This window comes from Lagenorhynchus albirostris, chromosome 1 (assembly GCF_949774975.1).
Source record: "Lagenorhynchus albirostris chromosome 1, mLagAlb1.1, whole genome shotgun sequence".
Lineage (NCBI taxonomy): Eukaryota > Metazoa > Chordata > Mammalia > Artiodactyla > Delphinidae > Lagenorhynchus > Lagenorhynchus albirostris.
Window position 1 is genome coordinate 91,599,184 of NC_083095.1, and position 27,844 is coordinate 91,627,027.

Sequence of the window (27,844 nt, forward strand, 5' to 3'; positions counted from 1 at the left end):
AGTGTTACACCTCATAATTGCTATGCCTAGCATTAGATATTGAATAATCCTTCCACAACTGTCAAAGTCATGGGTCAGTTTAGACAAGTGCAGAAAAAGCATGTCTGACAGCATTGCAGACATTGCTGGCTGTGAGGCATCGAGCATAAGTTTAAAACTAGATGTAAAACTTTCCAGTACTAATAAACCAATAAGAAATGACAGAATTCAAATATTCCCATTCTGCTACCCTAATAAATTAATGGACCTCGACAATGATCCTCAATGGCTGCTAACGTCACAAAAAGAGAGACTAGCAGACATGATATGCCTCCAAATGGAAGTACAAACACCACTTATAAAGTCTTCTTGCCAAAAAGTTGATTCTGAATTGAATCAAGCTTCTAGCTCTGGCTAGCAAGTCACAGCAAATACAGGGAACAGAGGAACACAATAAGCACCACCACCACTGGGAAGCAGTTATCAACAGACTGTAAGAAACCCTGCAGCTGTGTACCCCAAGTGTGGTCCAAGGACAGGCCAGTGCCGGTCCACACACTATATATTACTAACCTATAATGAGATAAGGAGCTTAAGCTTGAATGTAAGTCATCTCACTGCTTCCTTCATCTAGAAAGTCTTGCTATGAAAAGATATCAGCTCAGCTAAATAGTGTGCTTAATGACATACTGCATTTATATCCTGACACATGCTCCTCATCTCATCACAGACTGAAAACAAGCATCTAATGGACTGGCATTTTAAGTAACACTGCCCTACAGGTCATGAACCAATTTCTTTTTATTTTTTTCCCCAGCTTTATTAGATATAATTGACACATAATATTGTATAAGTTTAAAGTATACAACATGACAATTTGATACATTTATATATTACAAAATGATTACCACCAAAGCATTAGCTAACACCTGCACTTGGTTACATAATTACTAGTGTGTGTGTGCGTGTGTGTGTGTGTGTGTGTGTGTGTGTGTGTGTGGTGAGAACATTTAAGATCTCCTCTCTTAGCAACTTCCAAGTATTTAATACAATATTGCTAGCTATACTCAACATGCTGCACCTTAGATGCTCAAAGCTTTTTCATCTTATAACTAGAAGTTTGTAACCCTCTGACCAATCCCTCCCCATTTCCCCCACCCTCCAGACCCTGGAAACCACCACTCTACTCTTTGTTTCTAAGTTCAGCTTTTTTACATTCCTCATAGAAGTGATATACAGCATGAACCAATTTCTTCAATAAATAAATTACAAGGAAAAAAATGACAGAGGGACAATCTATATATTTTAAAATATTTAGGAGATTTATCAACCAATTACAAAATATGCACTTAATTTGGATCCTGATTTGAATGAACTATAAAAAAATACATTTATAACCTAATCAGGGAAATCTGATAATACTAATCAAATTTATATATTAGCAAATATCAAAATAATATTATCAAATACTCACTAGATATTTGATATTTTTTAAAGTAATGCTAATTTTAAATGTGATAGTATTATGTTTGTTTCTTTTTTTTGAATTTTATTTTATTTACTTTTTTATACAGCAGGTTCTTATTACTTATCATTATATTTGTTTCTTAAAGAGTCCTTGCCATTTACAGATGCATAATGAAATGTTTGCTAATTAAATTATTTTTCAGGGATTTACTTTAAAATAATCTGTGGCAGGGAAGAGAAGTAGGTAAAATAAGATTGACCATTCATTGATAACTGCTGAAGTTGGAGCTTCATTGTAGTACTCTCTCTAGTTTTGTATATATTTGAAATTTTCCATATTAAAAAGTTAGAAAACAACAACTTTGCAGCAGCATCTGGCCTAGTTCATCCTATAGCCATACTCTCCTACATATCATGACACCACACTTCTGCTTTTTTTTTTTCATTCATATAACAACCGTTTCTATCTGCTATACCACTCAACATTCTTGAGCAGGATGGGGATCCCCATTTAGATATAATAACAGTCCAATCCCACCATGTTTACCATCTTAAGCAAGTGGTAAGAACTAACCAAAATGCTTCTGTGAATCTCACATATGCGGCTACTCAAATAAGGTTCATGTTCATTAGATGAGGAATCCAAGAACAAATGACTTAATCACCCTTGTGCAAATAGTTAAGCGTATCAGCCCAGGGAATGGGTTCCCTTGGGCATTGAACTGCTTTCTGACATGATTCATTTTCATAAGGACACCGTATCTTTCTTTATGACAAACATACATCTATCAGTTAATAAAAGAGTTTGAGGGGAAAGGTACTGATTTGTATCCGGTCCATAAGAGGGCTGACATGTTCACAAATGCAAGAATTCTTATAGTCATGGGAAATAGGAAACAAAAGGAGGAAATAATTTCGCAAGGAAGCCTGTTATGTTTTCTGATTCTTCTGATTCTGATTCTTTGATGTGTGACAATGTGTCAACTTATTTTCAAGGAGGGGCCCCAAACGCATATGAGCAGTTGGGTCAATCCAAGGTCAAATTAGACATGTTGTCTAGAATTCTGCCAAATGTTCAACAATATAATAAGTCAGAATTGCTGACAAAAAAAAAAAAAAAAAGAAGAAGAAGAAGTAGGAAAACCTGGCGTGCATATTCTTGTAAAATTCTTAAAAGGTTTTCAAAAGTTTAAAAAGGAAAGCTTATTTTGTTATTTGAGGTTTATTTATTTCCTGGGAAGTTGGCAGAGTAGAGAAAGTACCTGGTATTTGTTTGTTTGTTTGTATCTATATTTTTGCTTTTTTATAAACTTCGATGGTATTGGTGGTTGTGCGATTTACCCCAAGGGAATGAGAGATATTAGGTAATTTGAACATGTTTAATGACAAGCAGAAAAATAACTATTATCTGTTTAAACTATTCCTTATTTAAAGCAGTCTTATTTTTATAGGCTGTGAATAAATATGAAGCAACCGCAACTTCTTAGAGTTTATTGCCAATCAGTTAAACAGAGGTTGGTGTATAAGGGTGCAGGGTATAGGAATTCTATCAAAGCTTTGTCTAAATTAAGATAATGTATGTTTTGGTCCACTTTCCCAGATGTTCAATAGTTTAAGATCTCTTCAAAGCCAACTCTCATTAAAATCAAAATGGGAATCATTAAAAGAAAATGAAAAAACTGAAAAGATTTTCAATTTCTCAAAAGAAATAGGGCACAGAAGAAAAACAACAAATAAGAATCCCTTTGTACTGACTGAGCATTACGTTGCTACAAGGCATGAAGCCAAAGGAAGGGAATGCTCAGTTGGAAAGTGAAGGCCGTGGCTCTTCTCAGGGGCGGCTAATCTGAGTCAGCCTGGCCCCAAATCACACAAGGAAGGCCTGTCCACAAGGCGCCTAGAGAGAACAGCAACGACGGAGCGAGATGGAGTACTGGGTCTGTGGAAAAGGGAGCTTTCTTGGTCCAGAGGCAGATGTGTCGTGTTTCCCACTCAGCATCCTTCCTCTTTTTTGCTACCTGAACTCCTCTTTCCTAAGAGGAACCCATTCCACATCCCTCAGTCCTGGACAGCCCAAGTGCCCAATTTCTTTGGTCACAGTGATGGGCACGTGACAGGAGCACTGCCAGAGTTCTCAGTGAGATCTGATGTGTGAACGCTGGGAAAGAGTTTCTCTCTTCATCTCTGAGATCATAAGCTGAAAGGTAGTATGACTTGGAATTACCAGTGGTCATCTTGTCTACCCAATCATAACCAAATCTTTACTCTGATAAGGCAATTAAAGCACATTTCCAAAACGGCCAACCATGTGACCACAAAACAGTCCCAACTCTCAGGGCATCTCTTTGCAATACTGCCAAAGAAAGTGGTTTTCAGGCCAGTGCTTCCATTTCCTAAAATCTAAATTCCTTTCACAAAGGTTCTTGAAAAAGAAAGTGTTCATCAGGAAGGAGACAAGACCGTTTGCCAGATCTGCCAGTAAAAAAATGCAAATTTCTTTGAGAGCATTGGCGGGGCAGTGGGGGGGGGCGCAATATTAATAAGGAATAATTTGGGGGATGGGGAAATTGAAAAAATAAAAACCTTATCCATACGTCGCCTTTAGGTATGTATAACCAGATCTCCACAGACAAAGGAAGTTTCCATTAAGATTATAATTTAAAAATTTTTGAAGTTCAAGTTCGCTTCCTATGCTTCTGAAAGTAATTAGCTCCAAGATGAGAAAGTGGAGACTGTGGTATCCAGATATTAATGATCATCTAACTTTAGATAAATGCATCAGGCCCTGTACCAGGAACTTGAAATGTATTATCTCATTAAATCTTGGGACAACTCAGAGGGGTGAGTATTATAATCTCATTTTACAACTGAGGAAACTGAGGCTCAGACAGGTCAAGGCACTTGTCTGAGATTCCTTCCTAGTAGGTGGTGGAGCCAGGATTTGACCCCAGGCATTTCTGTATCCACACTTCCAAGCCTCCCTGAAAACACAGCCAATGGTTATTAGTGTTCACTGAAAATGACTCCTTGGTCCTTTCAAATATAATCCCACAAGCAATACCACTCTACCCAGCTACCCACAACCAGGCTCAAATAGGAAACAGTGTGAGGTAATTATAACATATACCCCAGCCACTAGCTCTGGGTTTTTATGGCTGAACTGCCAAATCACTCCTAGCCAACTCTTCAGGGAATGTGCAGACACTTTCTCAGATTCCAGCTAAAACATCAACTATGTGGCCCTGGGGGATACAGAGCTCACAGGGTGGTAATGGGATATAAAATTTGCAAACTTGAGGTCAGTGGCCTAAACTCTGGGGTGTGAAGCAGCAGCAGTCCATGAAAGACTAAAAACTAGGTGCCGACTTGAAGGCTGTATATCAAATCCTTCCCGGAAAGGCACTTGTTCACATCAGCTCAGACATTAACCCCATCAGTAAAGGGAGAGAAAGAGAGTCCACATGTAGTTCTGCCTAGAATCCGTGGAAGAAGATAATAATATCAACAGGCTTGAGACAGGGTGTTCATTCTGAGAATTCAGCATTAGGTCCAATTCAAACATAGCTGATGCTCAATAAATAGTTGTCACTTGAAGTAGGCAAGTGTTCTATAAAATTGGTGGGATAGATGATACAGAAGACAAGAATTTAAGATTTTTTTTCTTCACTGGCATGCTTCTTGCTTGGAATCTAAATTTATAAATTGGTAGTGTAGACAGCTGAGTCAGCAACTTATAAGATAAAGAGTCTGAGCTTACAGACCTAGAACTGCCATGGTTCATCCTAGGACATCTGATGCTTTAATTGCTAATTATTAGTGTGAGTGTGGGGATGGAGGGAGTTACCCATAAGACTCCCAGAGAAGACTCCCACTTCTCTTTCTCCCACCCCCTCCCTACCCCGCTCCCTAGCAATCACCTCCCTTAAAAAGCCCCATCCCACTCAACCCCACCTAATCTGGAGGCTTCCGCTGACAGCAAGGTAGAACTGTGGAGCTAAAACTCCAGTGCGCAGCCTGCCATCAGGGTTGCCCACTGAGAGACTGATCGCACTGCCTAAGGCCAGATAAACAAGAACAAGAAAAATGTTCATGCCCACATGACGTAGGGAGTTTGCTTATTGGCAGCACAGCTGAGGACTTGCAGATATCCGTCACCCTTTCTAGGGGAAGAAGACAACTAGGAGGTGTGATCTCCTACCCGATAACACACTTCTACTTAAATCCGCCTTTGCCACCGTGTGGCTCAGCTTCCACACCTAGGAAGTGGAGAAGAAAAGAAGAACCCTGAGCACTTTCTAACGAACTTTCTCTGGGCCTCAGTTTCAGCATCTATAAATTTCTAAAGTCTTTGCCACTATAACCATTTTGTAATAGTTTTATAAAGATGGATGGCCTGACTATGGAGGTAGACTGGAGTCATGAAAAAAAACAACATCTACAAACAAGAAGCGTCTTTAAAAGTTACTCATCAAAGGCACCAACCTATGAGGGTCTGACTACACGATCTCATAAATTGGCACCAAATGGACAGGGGAAATGGTAGGAAAAAACCATTATCCGTGAGGAGAGGGGATGCGCCCAACAACATGGCACCATATACACAGGTTCATAATAAATGGTGGATTAACCTGCTTTTCCATTATATTCCTCTAAATGTTTTTATAGGAATCTTTTCTGACATCCAAGCATCCTTCTTTCATATCCTGCCTCTCCTCCATAAGCCCCTGGTCTCCTGAAGAGCCTGGTACCAACGTGGCCAGGAATGAGGTGGTTTTCATCAGTATCTGTCAGACACCAGCATCTTCTCTGTCCAGCCCAGGTCCACTGGCTGATGGGACTCCACTCTAGAACTTTCTCCAAACTCTCTCCTCCTGCCTCCCTCCATCTTTCTCCTTCCCTCCCCTAACAAAAACCTTACCTCTGGTTTTCTTTTTGAACACCCCAAGACCCCCAAGTAAAAATGAACATTTTATTTAGAATTTCTTTTTCTTAATGTTTAACCCTTATTTGATATTCTTATTATGCCTATTTTATTTGTAGCTCAGCTTAGTAAGTTAAAGAAGAAGAAGAAAAAGAAGATGAGATGACAATGATGAAAAAGAAAAGGAAAAAGGAGGAGAAAATGGCAACGAGAAAGAAGAAGAAAAAGAGGAAGAGGACGAAGGAAAAGGAGAAGAAACAGAAAAACAAAACAAAACAAAACAAAAGCCTGTCTCTGGAATACATCTCTTTATTAACGGATTTTACTACACTTCAGTTCAAAACCATGAACTTAACAGCAGACATAATGCGTCCATAGAGCCGACATAAATCTTGCCTCCCAACACCAACATCATAGCATGGTTGTACTATATTTGGACTTAGATGTGTTTGGATACTTATATTTGAATGTAAGTATGACTGATGGTCTAGGAATTCACAACCCTTCAAAACACTGAACCAAATCACTTGTCTAACGGCACAGTTCCCCCGCTCTGAGCCTGCTTGCTGTCTGGAATACATCTTTGGCTGGGAATGGTGGAGATAGCGAATTTTCCTCTCTCCCTTCCGCTCTGAGGAGGCTGAATAAATAGACTCAGTGATAACTTCAACCAAAAAAAAGCCACTTGAGAAAGTGGTAAGTCACAAGAACTTAAAACTAGGATTTGATGTAATAGAGCTTTGGGTCTACAATCCAAACGACTGTATTCCTAACCCAATTTTATTCTATCAACAATGTGGCTACTCCATTTACGCAAAAAATAATCTAGTTCGGCTCACTACAATACCAGTTCTAATGACAATTGCACATCTATCTTTATTTACTAATTATAATCCCTGATTGCAGAAAAAAAATGTTTCTGAGGTATACTATACCGACAGATACATAGAAATGGGGCTATTGATAGAAATTGAAAGTCAAATCCCACGTAGAAGGAATGTAAAACATGTCAGATACCTAAATTAATAAAATTAAGTGACTGTGCATTAAATTTGTCCCTGAGTTTCTTAGAGGCTAAAGGAAATGGGCGGAAAGTTAGGAGTTTTATCATTCTTTTATTTGGAAAAACAAAATTTGCCAGTTTTTTAGGAACTATGATTTTATTCCTGGGGTTTGTGAGTTCTTTAAATGCAAACTAAGGACAATGCCCCTAACATTAATCTAAAAGATCACAGAGATACATTATTCATGTAGCGTTTTGCATTCTGAGGTTGCAGTAAGCAAAATACAATGAAGCCTCTTCAATGGGAAACTAAGTCAATCAGACTCGATCAAGTTAGAATTGAAACATCTTATTATCCTTCTCAAACACCCGCTGCCTCACTGTGGTAGCTAAGCTCCAAAGAGGCTGCCCCAAATTCCTCCCCTCCCTGCAGACATAGGCTACTCCTCACCTGCATCAAGAGGCAGAGCTCGTTAGTCCATGCCCTTGAACCTGAGCAAGGTCTGTGACTTGCATGGAATTTCGGACCAGGCTGTCTGAAGAAAGTCTGGTAGCTTCCACTTTTGTTTTCTTGGTATCCTGAGCTGCCTTGTAAAAAGTCTGGCTATGCTGCTGGATGGTCCATATGGAAAGGGAGACAATCTGAGACTATATGCAGGAGAACCAAGAAACCCAGCCAACCCTGATAACATGTGAGCCCACTTAAGCCCTTCCAGCCAGCTCTTAGCCATTCAACTCAGTCTGTGGACAACAGATGGGGTTAAAACATGTGACCAGAGATGAAGAGGCTATTGTTCAAGATCCAGCCCTAACAGACACTTACCCTGAACAAGGCCTGGTAGCTGCACCTGGGGCTCAGTTTCCCCATTTGCAAAAACACACTCAGTGGCCCCATCCCCAGGGGCAGGCCTAGGCAGGAGATCACATAGGAGATAGCTTTAAAACCTGTAAGACCCCCAGCAGAGCCAGACAAGTGGCTCTTTGCTTCCTTTAGTCCCTTCCTCTGCCCATCCATTTGGATCAACCACACCAAAGTAAACAGGGCTGCAGGTGCCAGTCCATGATCACAGAACAAGAAACACACGTGGAGAAGTCATCTTACTCATTCTAGACCCAACAGACATTGTGGAAAGCAGAGACAAGATTCCCCACTGCGTCCTGTCCAAATTCCTGCCCTCCAGAATCATAAGAAATAATAAAATTATTGTTGCTTTAAGCCACTAAATTTGGGGTAATTTGTTACATAGCAATAAGATAACCAAAACACTCACAAACAAAAATAGCTTGTTTCCTTGTAGCAGAGGGACTAGGAATGACTTTGTCTCTCTTCAGTTTCTCATTAATGATGCTATAATGTTTTTACATATAATAAGTTTCAATGTAGATGGACGTGGGAGTACCCAGGTGCCTCCTCGCCTTTGCCTGTCACCACCAAGTGGTCAAGTACTGCTCATGCTGCCACTCGAGCCTCCTCTTCACCCCCTCCACTGCTGTTGCTCTGGCCATCACCCACTCTCACCATGACTCGACTCCTATATTAGCCTCACAAATCTCCCTGCCTCTAGTCTCCCTACTCACTAAACCATATTCCTTTGACACGTTGGCCAGCGTGGCAGAGATCGGATCATGTTCCCATCTTAGAATCCTTTACTAGCTCACCATCCTCAGCTTTCACAACAATCGGATAGTAGCATCATGTGTCCTTTAGTCCCTCTCCCACCCCAACCTATGGACAGACACACATGGTTGCATGCTGCACACCTTCAGGGGGCACTACTTGCATAGGCTACACTATGAACACTATGAACCCCCGAAGCCATGCAGTGCAAACCCTGCCCATCATACTCAATGTCCCTCAATCCCAAACACCTTATATCCTTTTTGTTTCATGCTTTTTTCACTCAAATTTTTCCTTATTTCTCTCCTATACTTCCTCCAAGCTCTAATATATATATAATTTACCTTACCCAGTCAATCAATCAAATTGGTCAGACATTCAAAAATTGTCTACTGAATTCTTACCATGTGCCCAGTTCCTAGGTATACCTAGTGATAAAACAAACAAAAACTGAGCCTTCAGGAAGTTCTCAGTACTACTAAGTAGTCACTTATTTATCACATAGACCAGAGATTAGCAAACCTTTTCTGTAAAGGGCCAAGCAGCAAATAATTCAGTTTGCGGTGCCCTACTGTCTGTCACAACTACTCTCACTCTGCAACTATGTGTGAAAGCAGACATAGGTAAAGCATAAACAAATGGGCATGGCTTTGTTTCAATACAATTTTTCTTACAAAACAGGCTGTCTGGTCCACGGTTTGCTAACCCCTGACAGACTTTCACTGTGAAGTCTTTTCTGAAAAATCCCATTCCCACAATGATGCGTCCCTAGTCATAGGACTGCATCTGCCTTTGATAAACATTGAGTCTTTCTCCACAGCAATGGTAGAACATGCTGGCGAAATGAAGGTATCAGGAATGTGGAAGAAAGAAAGTTACCACATATAGGATTTATTGTAATTGAGAATCATTAAAATATATTGGTTAAGAGCACTCACTAGGAAGCCAGATTCCCCAACTCTGTCTCTTACTAGTTTATGTCCCTGGAGGAATAACTAAAATTACTGAAAAACTGCATCCCTCAGTTTCCTCACCTGTTAAATGGGCAAGTAGGTAGTATGTTCCTCATAAAGGAGCTGTGTATTAAATGAATAATATATGTACAGTGCAATAGTGAGTGATATACCAGAGCTTGCTATTCTTTCCCATAGGATACAACCAAGGTGAAAAATGACACAGAAAGAATTAAATAGCTCATCATATTGATGAGAACTTAAGACACATACCAGTTTCCCCTGGAAAGAGAAACATCTCTTGCAACTCTATTCTGAAAGAAGTTCCTCACGTGGAACATGAGAGCAAGAGATTCTGAATGACATAATGAGGAATGTCTCCAGCTCGGAACCATGGGCAATGCAGATGGAGGGTGCCTGTGATGGTTACCTACCACACTCAATAGAAGTTCAAGGTATAATACAAAAATACACGTGCTACCCAAAGACCCCACAGCTCAGACATTCTGTAAGTCCTTCTGTGTTTTATCAGTGCCTTTGCAGAAATATCAAAGTTTCTTGTGTGACAAAATATTATATTACTACATTATTAACTATACCTGGGATTTGTGAACTAGCATGAAGGAATATTAGGAATTCTAAGTGGAATTTTACCAAAGTCTTAGTACTGCATTTTTGTCCAGAGGAATGAAAACCAAAACCATAACTAAAATTAATGGAGAAAGAAACTTTAATATTAAGAATTTGTCTTTAAAACTTAACCTTTGCATATCTCAGCTCTCACAGCTGTAAAGGGAAGGTAATAAAAGGACTCACCCTATAGAGATGTTATGAGCATAGAATGAGCTATAATATGTAAAACACTAAGACAAGTGCCTGGTACCTAAATGTCATCTAATCGTCAACTACCACTGCTACAAATGTTATTATTATTTATTTTTTACTTACTCCTATACCCCATGCCCTTTCCTACCTTTCTGCTGCCTCCTGATTTTTGTAATGCATCTGATTCTCCTACCAAATATTAAGCCTCTCCAGGCTGTGGGTGCTATATGTCTCTGGCATTCCACAAAGCAAGGCAGCATTCAATCAAGGCTTCTTGAATTAATGAATTCTTTGAATCCCAGCTTCCACAAGTTAGTGTGAAAATGCTTATGACGGGATTCTTGCTTTTGATGATTTTACAATCTAATGGGAAAATCAAGCTTAACAAACCTGAAATATTAAACTCTCATATGCCTGCCATATAACTCAGGCCTGATACGTTACTGATTTCAGTTTTCTTAAAAAATTTCATGGAACAAAATTCTAAGGTTCTAGAATAGGCCTATTTGTTGGGTTAGTTTCTAGACACAAAGAAATTGTTAATACAGTTTATTTCTCTTTCAAGAAAACAGTTTTTAAATCTTATTTTCACCTTGAAAATTAAGGCTAAAATTCAGAAATTGGTTAGGCTTATTGCTTGGTTTATTGCAGGAAAAAGCAAACAAATTATGTGTGAGTATTCTAATAATTTGTCCAACATTTGGCCTGACAAGAGTCAGTAGCATAATACTATAATCTTTTAAAGTACCTGCTATACAAGAAGACAGAGGAATGTTTCACTATATTTTAAAAAAATTCCAAATAAGCTTGTAGGGATGTCTGTACTGCCATTTCCATCATCCCTAACCTCGTTTCACTATAACTTGATGTATCAATATGTTTAAATTAATTTGTGATACCAACAACTTATGCATGTTTATAAATAATCTCTATGTCTTAAATGTTACAAAATAAATCCCATAAATAATATTTTGTCTCCATCTTCTTGTTTAAAATGTGGAATTGCTGAAACCTTTTATTTAAGAATATCTTTTTTTAATGCTTTCGCAATATTTTAGCTTAATCTATTTAGTAAATGAAATGACAAACCATACCACTGCAGGAGTTTTTCCCCATATTTAATTATTAGCCTATCTGACTTCGGATGAAGTCTTAAAGTCTTCTTTATAAAGTAAAATGGACTTTATGAAGTCTACAGAACTTTTTCTGTGTGCCCTGCTAAAGGTCTTTATTTTAATAACAGACGTCTGTGTAATTAATCCCTCTGAGTTTGTCATCACATAATCTATCCTGTGTATGAACTGTTCCATGTATATTTTTCTGGTAACAAGACCCCTGGAAAAAAATAAACAAATAAACAAAGACCAAAAGGAACCACGTACAAGGGGACAAATTGTGTGAAATACAACCAGTCTCATACACTTATAAGCCAGGCAATAAGCATAGAAGTTCTCAGTCCATCTTATCAGAGATTTGGGAAAAGGAGGTTTCACTCTAAAGAATTTTTCCCTTTGATGGGAAACTGTAATATTTCCTTATTTAGGAGCTAAAGCAATAAGGCAAACATAAATAAATGGTGCATAAGTACTGCTATTCAAGTAGAGTTATGTGTTTTTTTAAAATTAGATCGTCTCCCACACTTTTTGCCTAATCACAGAAGTTAAGAATTTAGCTGAGAAAAATTCTTCTGAATTCAAACAAGCTAGGATTTTATTATTTCTCATAAAGTCATTTCACGCATGTTAAGCAGTGCCCAGGCAAACAAAAACTACTATACATTTATTACTTGAAAACGTTTTTGAAACTTGCAAAAGTCTCATTTCAAAACACAGAGAAATGTAATTTTTTCAGAGTGACTGGGGACCACACTCATTCCATTAAAAAAAGGATTTCCTGTAAAAACAGAAATTGGCGATTTACTCTAAGAAAACACAGCGAAAGCTGGGAAGAAACTTGAGGATGCTTAAATTTCCACTGTGGAACAACTTCTGCTGCCCAGTGAGAAGGGAAAAAAAAAAAGAGCACCTGCAACAGGATGGGAAGAGAGAAAGACAGGCTAGGACTACACACCCAAAGAGGGAAAAACCACGCAGGTTCCTGTCTGGGACACAAAGGAGCTGACAGGAAAGGAATACATATCCGAAGAAGAATACCCAGACAAATTCTGTGGTCACCTGTCACATCAGAGAAAGAGAAGAAGGCAGTAATTTGTAGGAGAGCCCAGATCAATGCATGGAAGACACTGATGAGTTTAAAGTACCTTTTACCTAGAGGAAATATTAGTGAGGTGCTGAAAGTTGCTGCCACCAACAGGGCATCAGGCGGACTTAGGGGTTACAAATCACTTTCACTTCATAAACTGTGCATCAAAATGGTAAACAGGTTTTACTGTAGTCAGAGAGGTTAGTTCTGAAGCTGGTAATATTTTAACTCGCAAAAATAGAAGTTTTAAGCAATAACTGGAAAAATGGAACACACAACTGCTCTTCCTGATGATTTATACAGCACGGTGTGGTTAAAAAACTTATTCATGTGAGACTGTAATAGCAATAAGCAGAGAGAATACATCTCAAATGCTATTCAGATTTAAGATCAAAATTGGCATTTGTTTAAAACTTATGGGTAAACCTTTGATCCAGCAATTCTATTTTCCTTTATTAATTTATATTACATATAAATATTCACATGTACACAAACATGCAAGTAGAAGAATGTTGGTAACAGCAAAAAATTTCATATAATCTAAAGAGCCATCATTAGGGAAATGTTCCAGCCACATTATGGGATTCTATACGCCAAGAGAATGCACGAAATAGATCCCTATGAGTTGATAGATGGATGCACTGAAGATATATAAAAGTAAGCAAGGTTCGAACAGTATGTATGGTATATTCTATGCATTAAAAAGGATACACACACATATCTATCTGTGTGTGTATATATACATATATATTATATATATATTTGGATATGTATTATACTATTTCTAGAAAAATACATAAGACAATGGTATCTGAGAGGTATGTACAATTAAATATTTTTGATTGTATATCCTTTTAAATTTTTATTTTTTACCCCAAGTATATGTATATAATACATATATTATATACATATAACATTTTAGATAACATAAGAACTATAAAAATAAAGACCTTTATATTATAAAGGTTCATTATTACAGCATATTAATATACATTGTTATGCTATAAAGGTTAATTATATTTGTTAAACTTTTCATATGTATGCAAAATCTCATAGATAACATGAGAATTAGGAACACGCATAATTACTGATCTATTAATACCATGTTTGGGGGAAGGCTTTATGAAGAGTTTGCAATAAGGTAACGTCCACGTTAGTGACCAAATACTGTAACACAGAGAAGTGTTTCTTTATAATCTTAAAAAAATGTAAAACCCAGAAGAACTAAGTGCTGGTGTGAGTAAAAGCATGGGACAGCCTGTTAAGCAACAAAGTAAGGCTTAGTTTCTGTTTTCACATTGAGTTAGGGCCTCCCGAGGAAACACGCTGGTTGGTGATAGCACATAGAGACGAGACAAATGTCTGGCTAGGCCTAATGTCTCCCTGCAGACCTTCATCCACAGAATTAAACCCCTACTTCCTCTCTCTCTGTGGGAGCAATGCCATCAGGCTTAGCTATGAAGCTAATATATATGGCAGAAATATATTTTTTGAAGTTAAAATGCTAGGCTAAATCAGGTCCTTTTGAGAAAGGGTGAAAATCAGTTTCAGTCCATCTACTGAACTGGCCATGGGCCATGCACACAGGGCAAGGCATGTCTGCTGCCTGATCGGTATCAGGCTTAACATGATAAGCAAATTTCCTTTCCAGCACTGTTGGAATCCGTGATTTATTTTCCACAAAGGCCAAGATGGAACTAAGTTAATCATAACTATTTCCTAGGGTCAGAAAACCATGCATATTCCACCACGGCCTAAGTGCTTGGCTCTGAAAACCATGTCGTCCCAGATCTAGAGCAGGGCTCAAACACTGGTCCGTTCAGTTTACTGTACTTTTTCCTTCCCATACCTGGGCCATACAAACACAAATTTCACTACATATATATAATAAAAACAGCCCATAACAAAAAAGAATACGTGAAATGTCCAGCCACATATCCAAGTGGACACCATCACTTGGTCACTCAGGGTCATATAATCAAACTACACCACTACTCAAAAAAGAGCAGCAATGAGAATCATAAGAACTTGATAGAAACCTCTGTGTATTTACTGTCTAGGCTCATTACAGGATCCTCCAAGGAGACAAAATGGATCATATATAATCCATCCTGCTGCTTCTCCGGAGGCTTGAACTTAAACACTCTCAGAAAGAGATACTTCATTTTCAATTTGAACAATTTTAAGGGAAGTGTACTCCCACCCTTCTTCAATTCAGGGAACTGGCAATCCTTATAGAGTCAACCTGCCTGATTTAAATATTTTCTGCTAAAACATTTTCTGTAATAGGGGCATAAGAAGGTGGTGAAATGCTCAGTTGCATCTGAGTAACACACACGACAGGTTAAAAACACTCCTTCAAGGCCAGCCACAGCAGCATTACTGCCCGGATGAAATAAAGAGCTTCTAACAACCGCAAAACAACTTCTCAGAAACACTTGCCCTGCTCTGCTTCCAGTGTAGACATCTGAAAGGAAAATTCAGTCCCTAATTTTAATAAGCATAACTTAGAGGAGAACCAACCATTAACTATTTGTCTTCTCTGACTGTCTGTCCCTGAAATCCCTTTCTTTCCTTGCTCCCTTACAAACAGAGCATCTACAAAGATGCCCACAAGGCAAGTACTTTCCCTGAACACAACCGGAATTGGTATGAAGAGAAAGGATGGGCTGCTCCTCTTCTCAGTCGCAGCTCCTCCCCTTCTTCCTCAAAGAACCCTTCTCGCCTCCCAAAATCAGCCTCGACAATGGCCCAAGATTCCTTTTAGCCATGACCTCTCCTCTGGGGCAGAAATCCTTAAAGCGTAGAGGCAAGGTGGTTTAGCCACAAACGCGGCGAGAACTGGATAACCCTTGCATCTCTAAGGTGCCCCCAGGAGGTCTTGTCAAGGATCCTTCTACTGTCGAGAATCGACCCTGTCAGTTCCTCTGGATCTTGATACTCGGGAGAAGAGGGAGGGGACACCCACACCAAAGGAGCTGGCCCGTTCCATTACCCTTTAAGCGCGTCGTGTCCTCCACCGCCTCTTCTCTTGGCCCGGCTGGCTCTGGTTTCCTTCACGTTCCCAGCCTCCAAATTGGCGTCCGCCCCATGGCTCGTGTAGGAAGCTAAGAGCACGGTAAATCCCAGGGCGACCTCCAGCAGCCCCCCTCGCCGCATGATGTCGAGCGGCCGCCGGCTCCCGCCGCCTCTCGCCGCGCCCCGGGCTCGGTCCGGGGCCGCCGCTGCGCCCTGGAGCGCGCCGCGCCGCCGGGGTCCCGCTCTCCCGCCGCCCGTCCCCTGGGCCGGGCTCCTCCCGCCTTCTCCAGGCGCTGCTCCCACTTCAGGCGGCCCCTGCCAGCTGCAACAGACAAATCGCCGAAGCGGGGGAGACATTCAGGGCTTCGGGATGCTTAAGCCTCGGGGTCCCCATTCCCGAGCCCAACCCGCGCGCCGCCTGCGCGTGGCGCAGTTACTTTGGGTACGTGAAGACCGTTTGGTCCACAGCTGGCTGAAAAGCCCAGGCCCCCGGCGGCAGCGGCTCCAGCCAGCCCCTCGGCCTCCCGGGCGCCGCCTGAAAAAAGCGCCGCAAAGTACCCATGTCCCGAGCAGTTCTAAACCCTGGGGCAAGCTCGCTGGGTTTATTTTTTACTAGCACGAATTGCGCGCGATGCGCGCTCTGACACCCCAGCTCCCCAGCCTGTCCTCTCCGCCAAGCCGCGGGGCTGGAAGCCCGCCGCGCCGTCCCCGGCCGGCTCCGGGCACTGCCACCGCCCCCCGAGCATCTGACGCCGAGCCCGGCACCGGGAGCCCCGGGCCAGGAAGCTGTCAGGCAGGGGAGGGCCAGCGCCAGCTCAGGACGTTCCGGGACAGCCCCTCACCCCAGTCCCTGTCCCTGCCCTCAGCGCGGCGCAAACGCAAAAGCCTCCGTGGCTGAAGCTCCAGCCCCGGTGGCCGCCCGACCCCAGTCGGGACCCCAGCTGCACCCACTGGAGAAGTGGCGGCTCCGGTTCCCGAGGCGGCGGCAGCTGTTCCTCGGTCCTGGCCGCGGCAGCCCTTGCCCCGCTCTGTCCGCAGCTGTCCCAGCTGTGGCCGCCTGTCCGCCTGCGGCACCCACAGTCTCTGCCGCGGCCCCCTCCTTTCCCCACCTCTTCAAGTATCGTCTGCGCAGCGGTTTCTCGCGAGAGAAATACTTTTTTTAAAAAAAGAAAGGAAAAAGAAAATGACACCCCCTCCTACATCCCCCTCATCACCACCCCACCCCTCGGCCCCATCCATCCTTCCTTTCCACTCCCCTTTGCCAGCCACCGCCTCGGCTCTGGGGCCTCCCTCGCTCGCAGGATTAGCGCAGTGGGAGGAGGCGGAGGTGATCGGGTCCTGCCCGGCCTGGGATTTCGCGTTTTGGGGTGAGGAGTTGAGGGAAGAAGTCGAGTAGCGGTTTCACCCGCAGTGCGGCTGGGAGGTCTAGACCCGAGATTAGCCTCCCCCGCGATCTGGGAAGCCCTGCGGGCGCGGAAGGCTGTGCCACCTGTACCTAGAACGCGCGCTGGAGACGGCGGCCCCGGCGAGAGAGGAGACGCGTCCCGGTTGCCCGCGTCTCCCCGGCGCCGCCTCACTGCGTCTCTCGGGTTGGGCACAGAGCGGAGGCCGGAGGCCCGGAGGCCGGGGCAGGGCGCGGCGGGGGCGCAGCGGCGGCGGGGGCTGCTGTGCGAACGGGGGAGGGGGCTCCGCCGCTGCCACCGGCGTCGAGAGCCCGCTCGAGGCGCGGTTCTGAGCCTTGGTTCAAGTCACCCAGGCTGAACCCAAGATGCTCCAAGAGTCTGAGTGGGATTCCGACCCAGAGGCCTGTGAATATTGGAACCTGGCGTTTGGGATGGAGGCAGCGAAGGGGCGGTCCTTTTCCCCAGCCCACAGCTAAGATTGGGCTTCTCCTGGACGACCCTAGACCCTAGACCCTATTTCACCTCCCCAAACATTCATATTCTCTGTCTCCTTCTCCCTCTCCCTCACACACAGACACACACACACACACACACACACACACACACACACACACACACACGCGGCTGCCTCTCCAGGACAAGCAGGGCACAGTGACTTGGAAGAATATAGTATTTATGGTATCCTTATATAGATAAGGCCCCGTGTTGCCTGCACCCTATAATGGTGTTGGAGGGCAGGAAACCACACTCTGGGCCCTAGGCACTGGTACTGGAGACCCCCCAGAAAATCCCCCTGTAGTAGCCACCAGCTGTCAAGCCAGAAATAAGAGCGCAGCACAAACAGGAATCCTGTTGAAAGGGGTTTTCCTTATTTGTGATTATTTGTGCCCAGACAATAGTGTATAGGGACCTGGGCAAGTTATTTAACTTCTTTCCAGTTGCAAGACAGGAATAGTAATGACCACACAGGGTTGCAATGGTGATGATGAGCCTGCTGAACTGTTATGACACCATGATCTCGAAGATAAAAACAGTGAAACTCTCAAAAATATGAGCCCACGTAAAGTCACAGCCCTATAAGTATGTGGTCTAGTTTGAGTCCTCACCTGCAAAAATTCTCTTACCAGATTCATGAATTGGAGCCTTGATCACACACCCATGGTTGAGTAAAGGCAAGCCTCTGTTCAAGAGGCATTTACTGAACACAAACTGTGTACCAGTTGGTGTGTGGTTGAACCAAGTTACTGGGTGAGCAAGGCAGAAATGTTTCTCCCCTCACATAAGAGTCTACAGGGAAAGGCAGACTTGAGACAAATGATGACTCAAATTTTAAAAGCCAAGAAGGAGAAGTCCTGGTTGTTTGCTTGGAGGATATATAATGGAGTACTTGACCTAGGTTGTGGCTGACCAGAGAAGGCTTTCCTGAGGAAGTGTTGTTTAACTTAAATCCAAACACATGACTAGACTTTACTTAGGGCAGTGGTTCTCAACCCAGGCTATACAGTAGAATGACCTGGGAACTCGAAAAAAAAATCTGACACCAGGACTCAATCCCTGGAGGTTCTGATTTAAATAGTCTCGAGTGGAGCCTTGACACAGGCATTTTTAAAATCTCCCCAGGTAGGGAGAGGTAAGGGTGGTGTTCAGACTGGGAAAAGAATCTGGGCAGAGGGACCATGGCTCAGGAGAAGCAGGGCTTTGTTGGAGATCCACAAAGGCCTTGCCCTGCCCACCAGTTTTCTGGAAAGTTCTGCACCCTCTGGGGAATCTGGAAACTGCCTGCTTTCTCTACACTCCAGCAGCATGTGAGACACTCTGTACTCTCTCTTAGAGTCCTCCCTCAGTGACGTGTTGGACAGCAGCAGCTGAACATAGGGCTTTTCTAAGGCTTTTGCCCACGAAGCAAAGAGTGAACACTGGTGCCCTGCAAGTCCCCCCTTCCAACATTTCTGAACATCTCTGTTACCTCCTAACCTTACCCTAAACTGCCTTCCAGGGTTTCACCTCTAAAGGAGATTTAGATTAAATGCTTGCTTCAGGCCTTGGCCCTTTTTTTTCTCCTTGACCCCTTTCTCAAGTAGAGGAGAGACTTTCTAGTTCCTCTTCATATTGGGTGGGAGTCCTAGGCCATATATTCCCCTCTTTAGGCAATAAGTCTCATGGTTTAACTATAGTGTTGGAGCGAGAAGGGGTTGAAAACATAACTACTGAAAGAGATTTCTTTCAAATATGTAAGAAATACACCCATTGTCTAGGCAATCGACATACATTAGAGCAGTGTGCTACCAGTACCAAAATTCAGTAGCAAATAAAGAAAATTATGTATTTGCAATAAGATTTTCTTGATGTCAGATGATTCAGGAGCCACCTCTCTTTAAACTTATCATACTCCTTGCAAAATAAGTCCATGGGGCTAGAATTCCCTTATTTCTCCTCTTCATTTCAAAAAACTCCACCCATCCTAAGAGAATCTGCTCAAATCCCTCCTTGTTCCTGAGGACTTTTTGCTCATGATATCTCTCTCTTGTTCAGACTTCATTGTACTTATTACCTGAATCATTGATTTAATCATTTATTAATTGTAATACACAATTGTAGTATGCTTACTCTGTGCCAAGCATTATTCTGGGCACTGATAATTGGCATATGTATTATATTGTTGTGCTAAACTCTTTTTTTAATCACTGTACTTATTCTTCCTAGATGGACTATGGATCCTTAAGGCCAAGGTCACATTCCTTATTCAAGGAAATGTGTACAGTGTCCTAAAAACTGTTACAAAACATAACTCGTTTGTTGGCTCTTGTTTTATCAGTTGGAATCTTCTGATATTTTAGCTTCAAGCTTCTCATCACTTTATATCCCCTGAATAAATACATGTGTCAGCAGGGTTCTCTATCTACAAGCAAGAAAACTAACTCTAGACAATTTAAGCAAAAAAACTGCTTCAAGTATTATCAGGTTAGAAGAGGGCTCATTGACCCTGACGTTGGAATTATATGGGGACTAGTGCAGGCAGGTCTGGGTAGAGGCAGCAGAAACACATGGAGACCTTCTTCAGGGTGATACTATTGGGGTGAATTGATTCCAATCATTCGTCCTTCTGCCACCCCACTCAGGGTTCAGATTCAAAGGCTAGGCTCCAACTGGCCTAGCTAGCATAAGGAAGCTGCCCCCAGTCCTGGCCAGAGAATGATGGAGCATCCTGATGGATGGTCCCAATAAGAATGCATGTCATGGGAAAGGGGTTACTCTATAAAGAATGACTGAAATACTGTTACCAAAAACCGGGAGCATATATGTTTGTCAGATACACACACACACACACAAATGTCCGTGTGTTCCCTATACCATCTCAAGAACTTTTGAAGATATTTATAATTTATTGAGATAAACCATTTCCAAGAGCATAAGAAGCATACTCTAAAATCAGATACTAAGCCATTCACCACAAACTAAAACATTTCTTTATGAAATGAGTTAACTTGACCCTCATGTAGTCCTAATTCCCTCCATTGATCCATTGATGGTGGTAAATAGATCATTTATAATACAACCAGCTATATCATCAAAAACTAGCTTTTGACTGAGTGTTGTAGAATTTTGCAGTTACAAAAGTATAATGCATATATGACACTACCAAAAACCATATATACGTATAGCAGAAAAACAATACCCTCACATAGATAATCTCATTTAATCCTCACCAGCACTTTATAGGAGGTTGAAAAATAAGGCCAAAGTATTTATCATCTTTCATCAAGAACTGGAGTCTACTTCCCAACCTTTTGAATCTGAGCTTGTGGCTTCCTGTGACCAATAGAAATATGATAGAAGTGACATTGTGTGACTTCCAAGGCTAGGCCTTAAGAGACCTTGCAGCTTCCTCCTTCACCTTCTTAGATGCTGCCCTGAAATGGCCATGGCTTGCAGAAGTTCAGGATGAAAAAGTATGTCCCAGCTACTCTGAGACCCTCACCAAGCCACCAACTAAATGCAGCCACATGTGTGATCCTAGCATATCAGCAGAAAAACTGCCCAGCGAATTCACAGAATAAATATACAGTATCACTATACTTTTAAGCCACTTAATTATTAGGATAGTCTGTTACACAGGAATAGATAACTAATACAAACTTCTAAGGGAAAATATTTCTGTCTCCGTTTTATAGATTTATAAACTCACATTCGGAAACACTGAGAAACTTGTTTAAATTCATAGGACTAGAACTGGAGTCAGGGCTGGATTCAAAACCATGCTTTTGACAACAAGTTAAAAGTACTTTTCATTTCATCACCTCATCCATCTGCCATAAAATCTCACTCAAGATCTTGGTTTGCAGTACACTGGAGCCATTCCCTGTATCCATAACACTTCCCTGGTGTCTTCTGGGAAGCTAAGGTTTCACCCCTGGAGCTTCATTGCAATCCGAACCTACATTGCATCCTATTTGAGAGCTCCATTTATTCTATGCTGCAGTCACTAAGATCTCCCAGGAAACAAAGGGATCATAAAAGCTGCTGTAGTCAACTTCTCTGCCTCTCTGCTTCAGTTTCTAGCCCCTCTCACATCCCCAACACATAGAAGAATTCCTTGTGAATAACAGAAGCTCAAAGAATATTTGTTGAATGAACAGATAAATGCATTAACTTCCTTTCAAGATGGTGATATGACGGCAACTTTAAAACCTCACCCCAGTCTTTCTTATCACTCTGTGTGTTAAGGAAAGACCTAAACCTCTCCAGCCATAGACAGAGCCCTAGTGTGTTACATTGCCTGGTTGTGCTTCTGTGTTCATCACTCCCTCTTGGGATGTGATATGAATGAAAGCGACTTGGCTTTGAAAAAGAACTAAAGGTAGAATTAAGTTGCCTTCTCCTATCTATGAAACAAAAACTATAATCACGGACATAGAGAATAGACTGGCGGTTGCCAAGGGGAAGGGGGGTGGGAGAGGGATGGATTGGGAGTTTGGGATTAGCAGATGCAAACTGGCATATATAGAATGGATAAACAAGGTCCCACTGTATAACACAGGGAACTATATTCAATATCCTGTGAAACCATAAAGGAAAAGAATATGGTGAGACCTGCAAGATGGCAGAGGTGTAAGACATGAAGATCATCTTTCTCCCCACAAATACATCAGAAATACATCTACATGTGGAACAACTCCTACAGAACACCTACTGAACACTGGCAGAAGACCTCAGACTTTCCAAAAGGGAACAGACGCCCTCAGGAGACGTACATGAAGAGGCAGGGCCAAATCCAAAGCTGAACCCCAGGAGCTGTGTGAACAAAGAAGAGAGGGAAATCTCTCCATGCAGCCTCAGGAACAGTGGATTAAATCTCCACAACCAACTTGACGTACCCTGCATCTCTGGAATACCTGGATAGACAATGAATCATCCCAAAATTGAGGCGGTGGACTTTGGGAGCAACTGTAGACTTGGGGTTAGCTTTTTCTGCATCTAATTTGTTTCTGTTTTTTGTTTATCTTAGTTTAGTATTTAGAGGTTATTATCATTGGTAGATTTGTTTATTGACTTCGTTGCTCTGTTCCTTTTCTTTTTTTAATATATATATATTTTTTCCTTTTTCTCTTCTTGTGAGTGTGTATCTGTATGTGTCTTTGCATGATTTTGTCTGTATAGCTTTGCTTTTACCATTTCTCCTAGGGTTCTGCCTGTCCGTTTTGTTTTGTTTTGTTTTTTTGGTTTTTTAGTATATATTTTAGCACTTCTTATCATTGGTGGGTTTGTTTGTTGGTTTGGTTGCTCTCTACTTTCTTTCTTCAAATTACTATTTGATTTTTTTATTTTTAATTTTTTTTATTTTAATAACAATATTTAATTTTTATTATTTTTCTTTTTTTTCTCCCTTTTCTTCTAAGCTGCGTGGCTGACAGGGTTTTCATGATCCGGCCAGTGTCAGGCCTGTGCCTCTGAGGTGGGAGAGCTGAGTTCAGGACATTGGTCCACCAGAGACCTAGCGGCTCCATGTAATATCACACAGTGAAAGCGCTCCCAGAGATCTCCATCTCAACGCTAAGACCCAGCTCCACTCAATGAGCAGCAAGCTACAGTTCTGGACACCCTATGCCAAAAAAGTAGCAAGACAGAAGCAAAACCCCACCCACTAGCAGAGAGGCTGCCTAAAATCATAGTAAGGTCATAGACACCCAAAAAACACACCACCAGACACGGTCTGGCCCACGAGAAAGACAAGATCCAGCCTCATCCACCAGAAGACAGGCACCAGTCCCCTCCACGAGGAAGTTTACACAACGCAGTGAACCAACCTTAGCCACTGGGGGCAGACTTCAAAAAACAATGGGAACTACGAACCTGCAACCTGCAAAAAGAAGACCCTAAGCACGGTAAGTGAAGGAAATGGAGAAGACAGAGAAACACACAGCAGATAAAAGAGCAAGGTAAAAACCCACCAGACCAAACAAATGAGGAGGAAATAGGCGGTCTACCTGAAAAACAATTCAGAGTAATGATAGTAAAGATCATCCAAAATCTTGGCAATAGAATGGAGAAAACACAAGAAACATTTAACAAGGACCTAGAAGAACTGAAGAGCAAAAAAACAATGATGAACAACACAATAAATGAAATTAAAAATTCTCTAGAAGGAATCAATAGCAGAATAACTGAGGCAAAAGAACGGAGAAGTGAACTGGAAGATAAAATAGTGGAAATAACTACCACAGAGCAGAATAAATAAAAAAGAATGAAAAGAATTGAGGACAGTCTCAGAGACCTCGGGGACAACATTAAGCGCACCAATATTCGAATTATAGGGCTCCCAGAAGAATAAGAGAAAAAGAAAGGGACTGAGAAAATATTTGAAGAGATTATAGTTGAAAACTTCCCTAATATGGGAAAGGAAATAGTCAATCAAGTCCAGGAAGTGGAGAGAGTCCCATACAGGATAAAACCAAGGAGAAACACACCAAGACACATGTTAATCAAACTATCAAAAATTAAATACAGAGAAAAAAATATTAAGAGCAGAAAGGGAAAAACAACAAATAACATACAAGGGAACTCCCATAAATTTAACAACAGATCTTTCAGCAGAAACTCTGCAAGCCAGAAGGGAGTGGCAGGACATATTTAAAGTGATGAAAGGGAAAAACCTACAACCAAGATTACTCTACCCAGCAAGGATCTCATTCACATTCGACAGAGAAATTAAAACCATTACAGACAAGCAAAAGCTAAGAGAATTCAGCACCACCAAACCAGCTTTACAACAAATGCTAAAGGAACTTCTCTAGGCAGCAGACACAAGAGAAGGAAAAGATCTATAATAACAAACCCAAAACAATTAAGAAAATGGTAATAGGAACATACATATCAATAACTACCTTAAATGTAAATGGATTAAATGTTCCAACCAAGACTTAGGCTGGCTGAATGGATACAAAAACAAGACCCATATATATGCTGTCTACAACAGACCCACTTCAGACCTAGGGACACATACAGACTGAAAGTGAGGGGATGGAAAAGATATTCCATGGAAATGGAAATGAAAAGAAAGCTGGAGTAGCAATTCTCATATCAGACAAAATAGCCTTTAAAATAAAGACCATTACAAGAGACAAAGAAGGACACTGCATAATGATCAAGGGATCAATCCAAGAAGAAGGCATATAAATTGTAAACATTTATGCACCCAACATAGGAGCACCTCAATACATAAGGCAAATGCTAACAGCCATAAAACGGGAAATCGACAGTAACCCAGTCATACTAGGGGACTTTAACAGCCTACTTTCACCAATGGACAGATCATCCAAAATGAAAATAAATAAGAAAACACAAGCTTTAAATGATACATTAAACAAGATGGACTTAATTGATATTTATAGGACATTCCATCCCAAAACAACAGAATACACTTTCTTCTCAAGTACTTATGGAACATTCTTCAGTGTAGATCATATCTTGGGTCATAAATCAAGGCTTGGTAAATTTAAGAAAATTGAAATTGCATCAAGTATCTTTTCCGACCACAAAGCTATGAGACTAGGCATCAATTACAGGAAAAAATCCATAAAACCTACAGACACGTAGAGGTTAAACAATACACTACTAAATAACCAAGAGATCACTTAAGGAATCAAAAAGGAAAAAAATAGCTAGAAACAAATAACAATGAAAACACAACAACCCAAAACCGATGTGATGCAGCAAAAGCAGTTCTAAGAGGGAAGTTTATAGCAATACAATCCTACCTCAAGAAACAAGAAACATCTCAAATAAACAGCAAAGGATCACACCGAAAGCAGTTAGAGAAACAAAAACAAAAAAACCTCAAAGTTAGTAGAAGGAAAGAAATCAGAAAGATCAGATCAGAAATAAATGAAAAAGAAAAGCGGGAAACAATTGCAAGGATCAATAAAACTAAAAGCTGGTTCTTTGAGAAGATAACAAAATTGATAAACCATTAGCCAGACTCATCAAGAAAAAAAAGGGAGGAGACTCAAAGCAATAGAATTAGAAATGAAGAAGTAGAAGTTACAACTGACACTGCAGAAATACAACGGACGATTAGAGATTACTACAAGCAACTATATGCCAATAAAATGAACAACCTGGAAGAAATGGACAAATTCTTAGAAGAGCACAACCTTCCGAGACTAAACCAGGAAGAAACAGAAAATATAAACAGACCAATCACAAGCATTGAAATTGAGACTGTAATTAAAAATCTTCCAACAAACAAAAGCCAAAGGCCAGATGGCTTCACAGGCGAATTCTATCAAACATTTAGAGAAGAGCTAACACCTATCCTTCTCAAATTCTTCCAAAATATAGCAGAGGGAGGAGCACTCCCAAACTCATTCTACGAGGCCACCATCACCCTGATACTAAAAACAGACAAAGATGTCACAAAGAGAGAAAACCACAGGCCAATATCACTGATGAACATAGATGCAAAATTCCTCAACAAAATACTAGCAAACAGAATCCAACAGCACATTAAAAGGATCATACACTATGATCAAGTGGGGTTTATTCCAGGAATGCAAGGATTCTTCAACATACTGAAAGCAATCAATGTGATAAACCATATTAACAAACTGAAGGCGAAAAACTATATGATTATCTCAATAGATGCAGAAAAAGCTTTTGACAAAATTCAACACCCATTTATGATAAAAACCCTCCAGAAAGTAGGCATAGAGGGAACTAACCTCAACATAATGAAGGCCATATATGACGATCCCACAGCCAGCATCATTCTCAATGGTGAAAAACTGAAATCATTTCCACTAAGATCAGGAAAAAGACAGGGTTGTCCACTCTCACCACTATTATTCAACATAGTTTTGGAAGTTTTAGCCACAGCAATCAGAGAAGAAAAAGAAATAAAAGGAATCCAAATTGGAAAAGAAGAAGTAAAGCTGTCACTGTTGGCAGATGATGTGATACTACACATAGAGAATCCTAATGATGCTACCAGAAAACTACTAGAGCTAATCCATGAATTTGGTAAAGTAGCAGGATACAAAATTAATGCACAGAAATCTCTTGCATTCCTATAGACTAATGATGAAAATCGGAAAGAGAAATTAAGGAAACGCTCCCATTTACCACTGCAGCAGAAAGAATAAAATACCTAGGAATAAACATACTTAAGGAGACAAAACACCTGTATGCAGAAAACTATAAGACACGGATGAAAGAAATTAAAGATGATACAAACAGATGGAGAGATATACCATGTTCTGGGATTGGAAGAATCAAAATTGTGAAAATGACTATACTACCCAAAGCAATCTACAGATTCAGTGCAATCTCTATCAAACCACCAATGGCATTTTTCACAGAACTAGAACAAAAAATTGCACAATTTGTATGGAAACACAAAAGACCCCAAATAGCCAAAGCAATCTTGAGAATGAAAAGCAGAGCTGGAGGAATCAGGCTCCCTGACTTCAGACTATACTACAAAGCTACAGTAATCAAGACAGTATGGTACTGTCACAAAAACAGAAATATAGATCAATGGAACAGGATAGAAAGCCCAGAGATAAATCCACACACATATGGTCATCTTATTTCTGATAAAAGAGGCAAGAATATACAGTGGAGAAAAGACAGTGTCTTCAATAAGTGATGCTGGGAAAATTGGACAGCTACATGTAAAAGAATGAAATTAGAACACTCCCTAACACCGTACGCAAAAATAAACTCAAAATGGATTAAAGACCTAAATGTAAAGCCAGACACTATAAAACTCTTAGAGGAAAACATAGGCAGGACACTCTATGACATAAATCACAGCAAGGTTCTTTTTGACCCACCTCCCAGAGAAATGGAAATAAAAACAAAAATAAACAAATGGGAACTAATGAAACAAAAGCTTTTGAAGTGCAAAGGAAAACATAAACAAGACGAGAAGACAACTCTCAGAATGGGAGAAAGTGT

The 27,844-nt window shown here is 41.1% G+C and overlaps 1 protein-coding gene across 1 annotated transcript in view; it reads right to left on the reverse strand.

Annotated features, from left to right (window-relative positions):
* The window catches only part of FBN1 (fibrillin 1), a 253,476-nt gene extending 237,283 nt beyond the window's left edge, over nucleotides 1–16,193 (reverse strand). Inside the window, exon 1 of the mRNA XM_060149482.1 lies at nucleotides 15,964–16,193. Coding sequence (XP_060005465.1) covers nucleotides 15,964–16,127 — 164 coding nt within the window. The 5' untranslated portion in view covers nucleotides 16,128–16,193. The remainder of the gene's footprint in view (nucleotides 1–15,963) is intronic.
* Nucleotides 16,194–27,844: the final 11,651 nt, after the last annotated feature.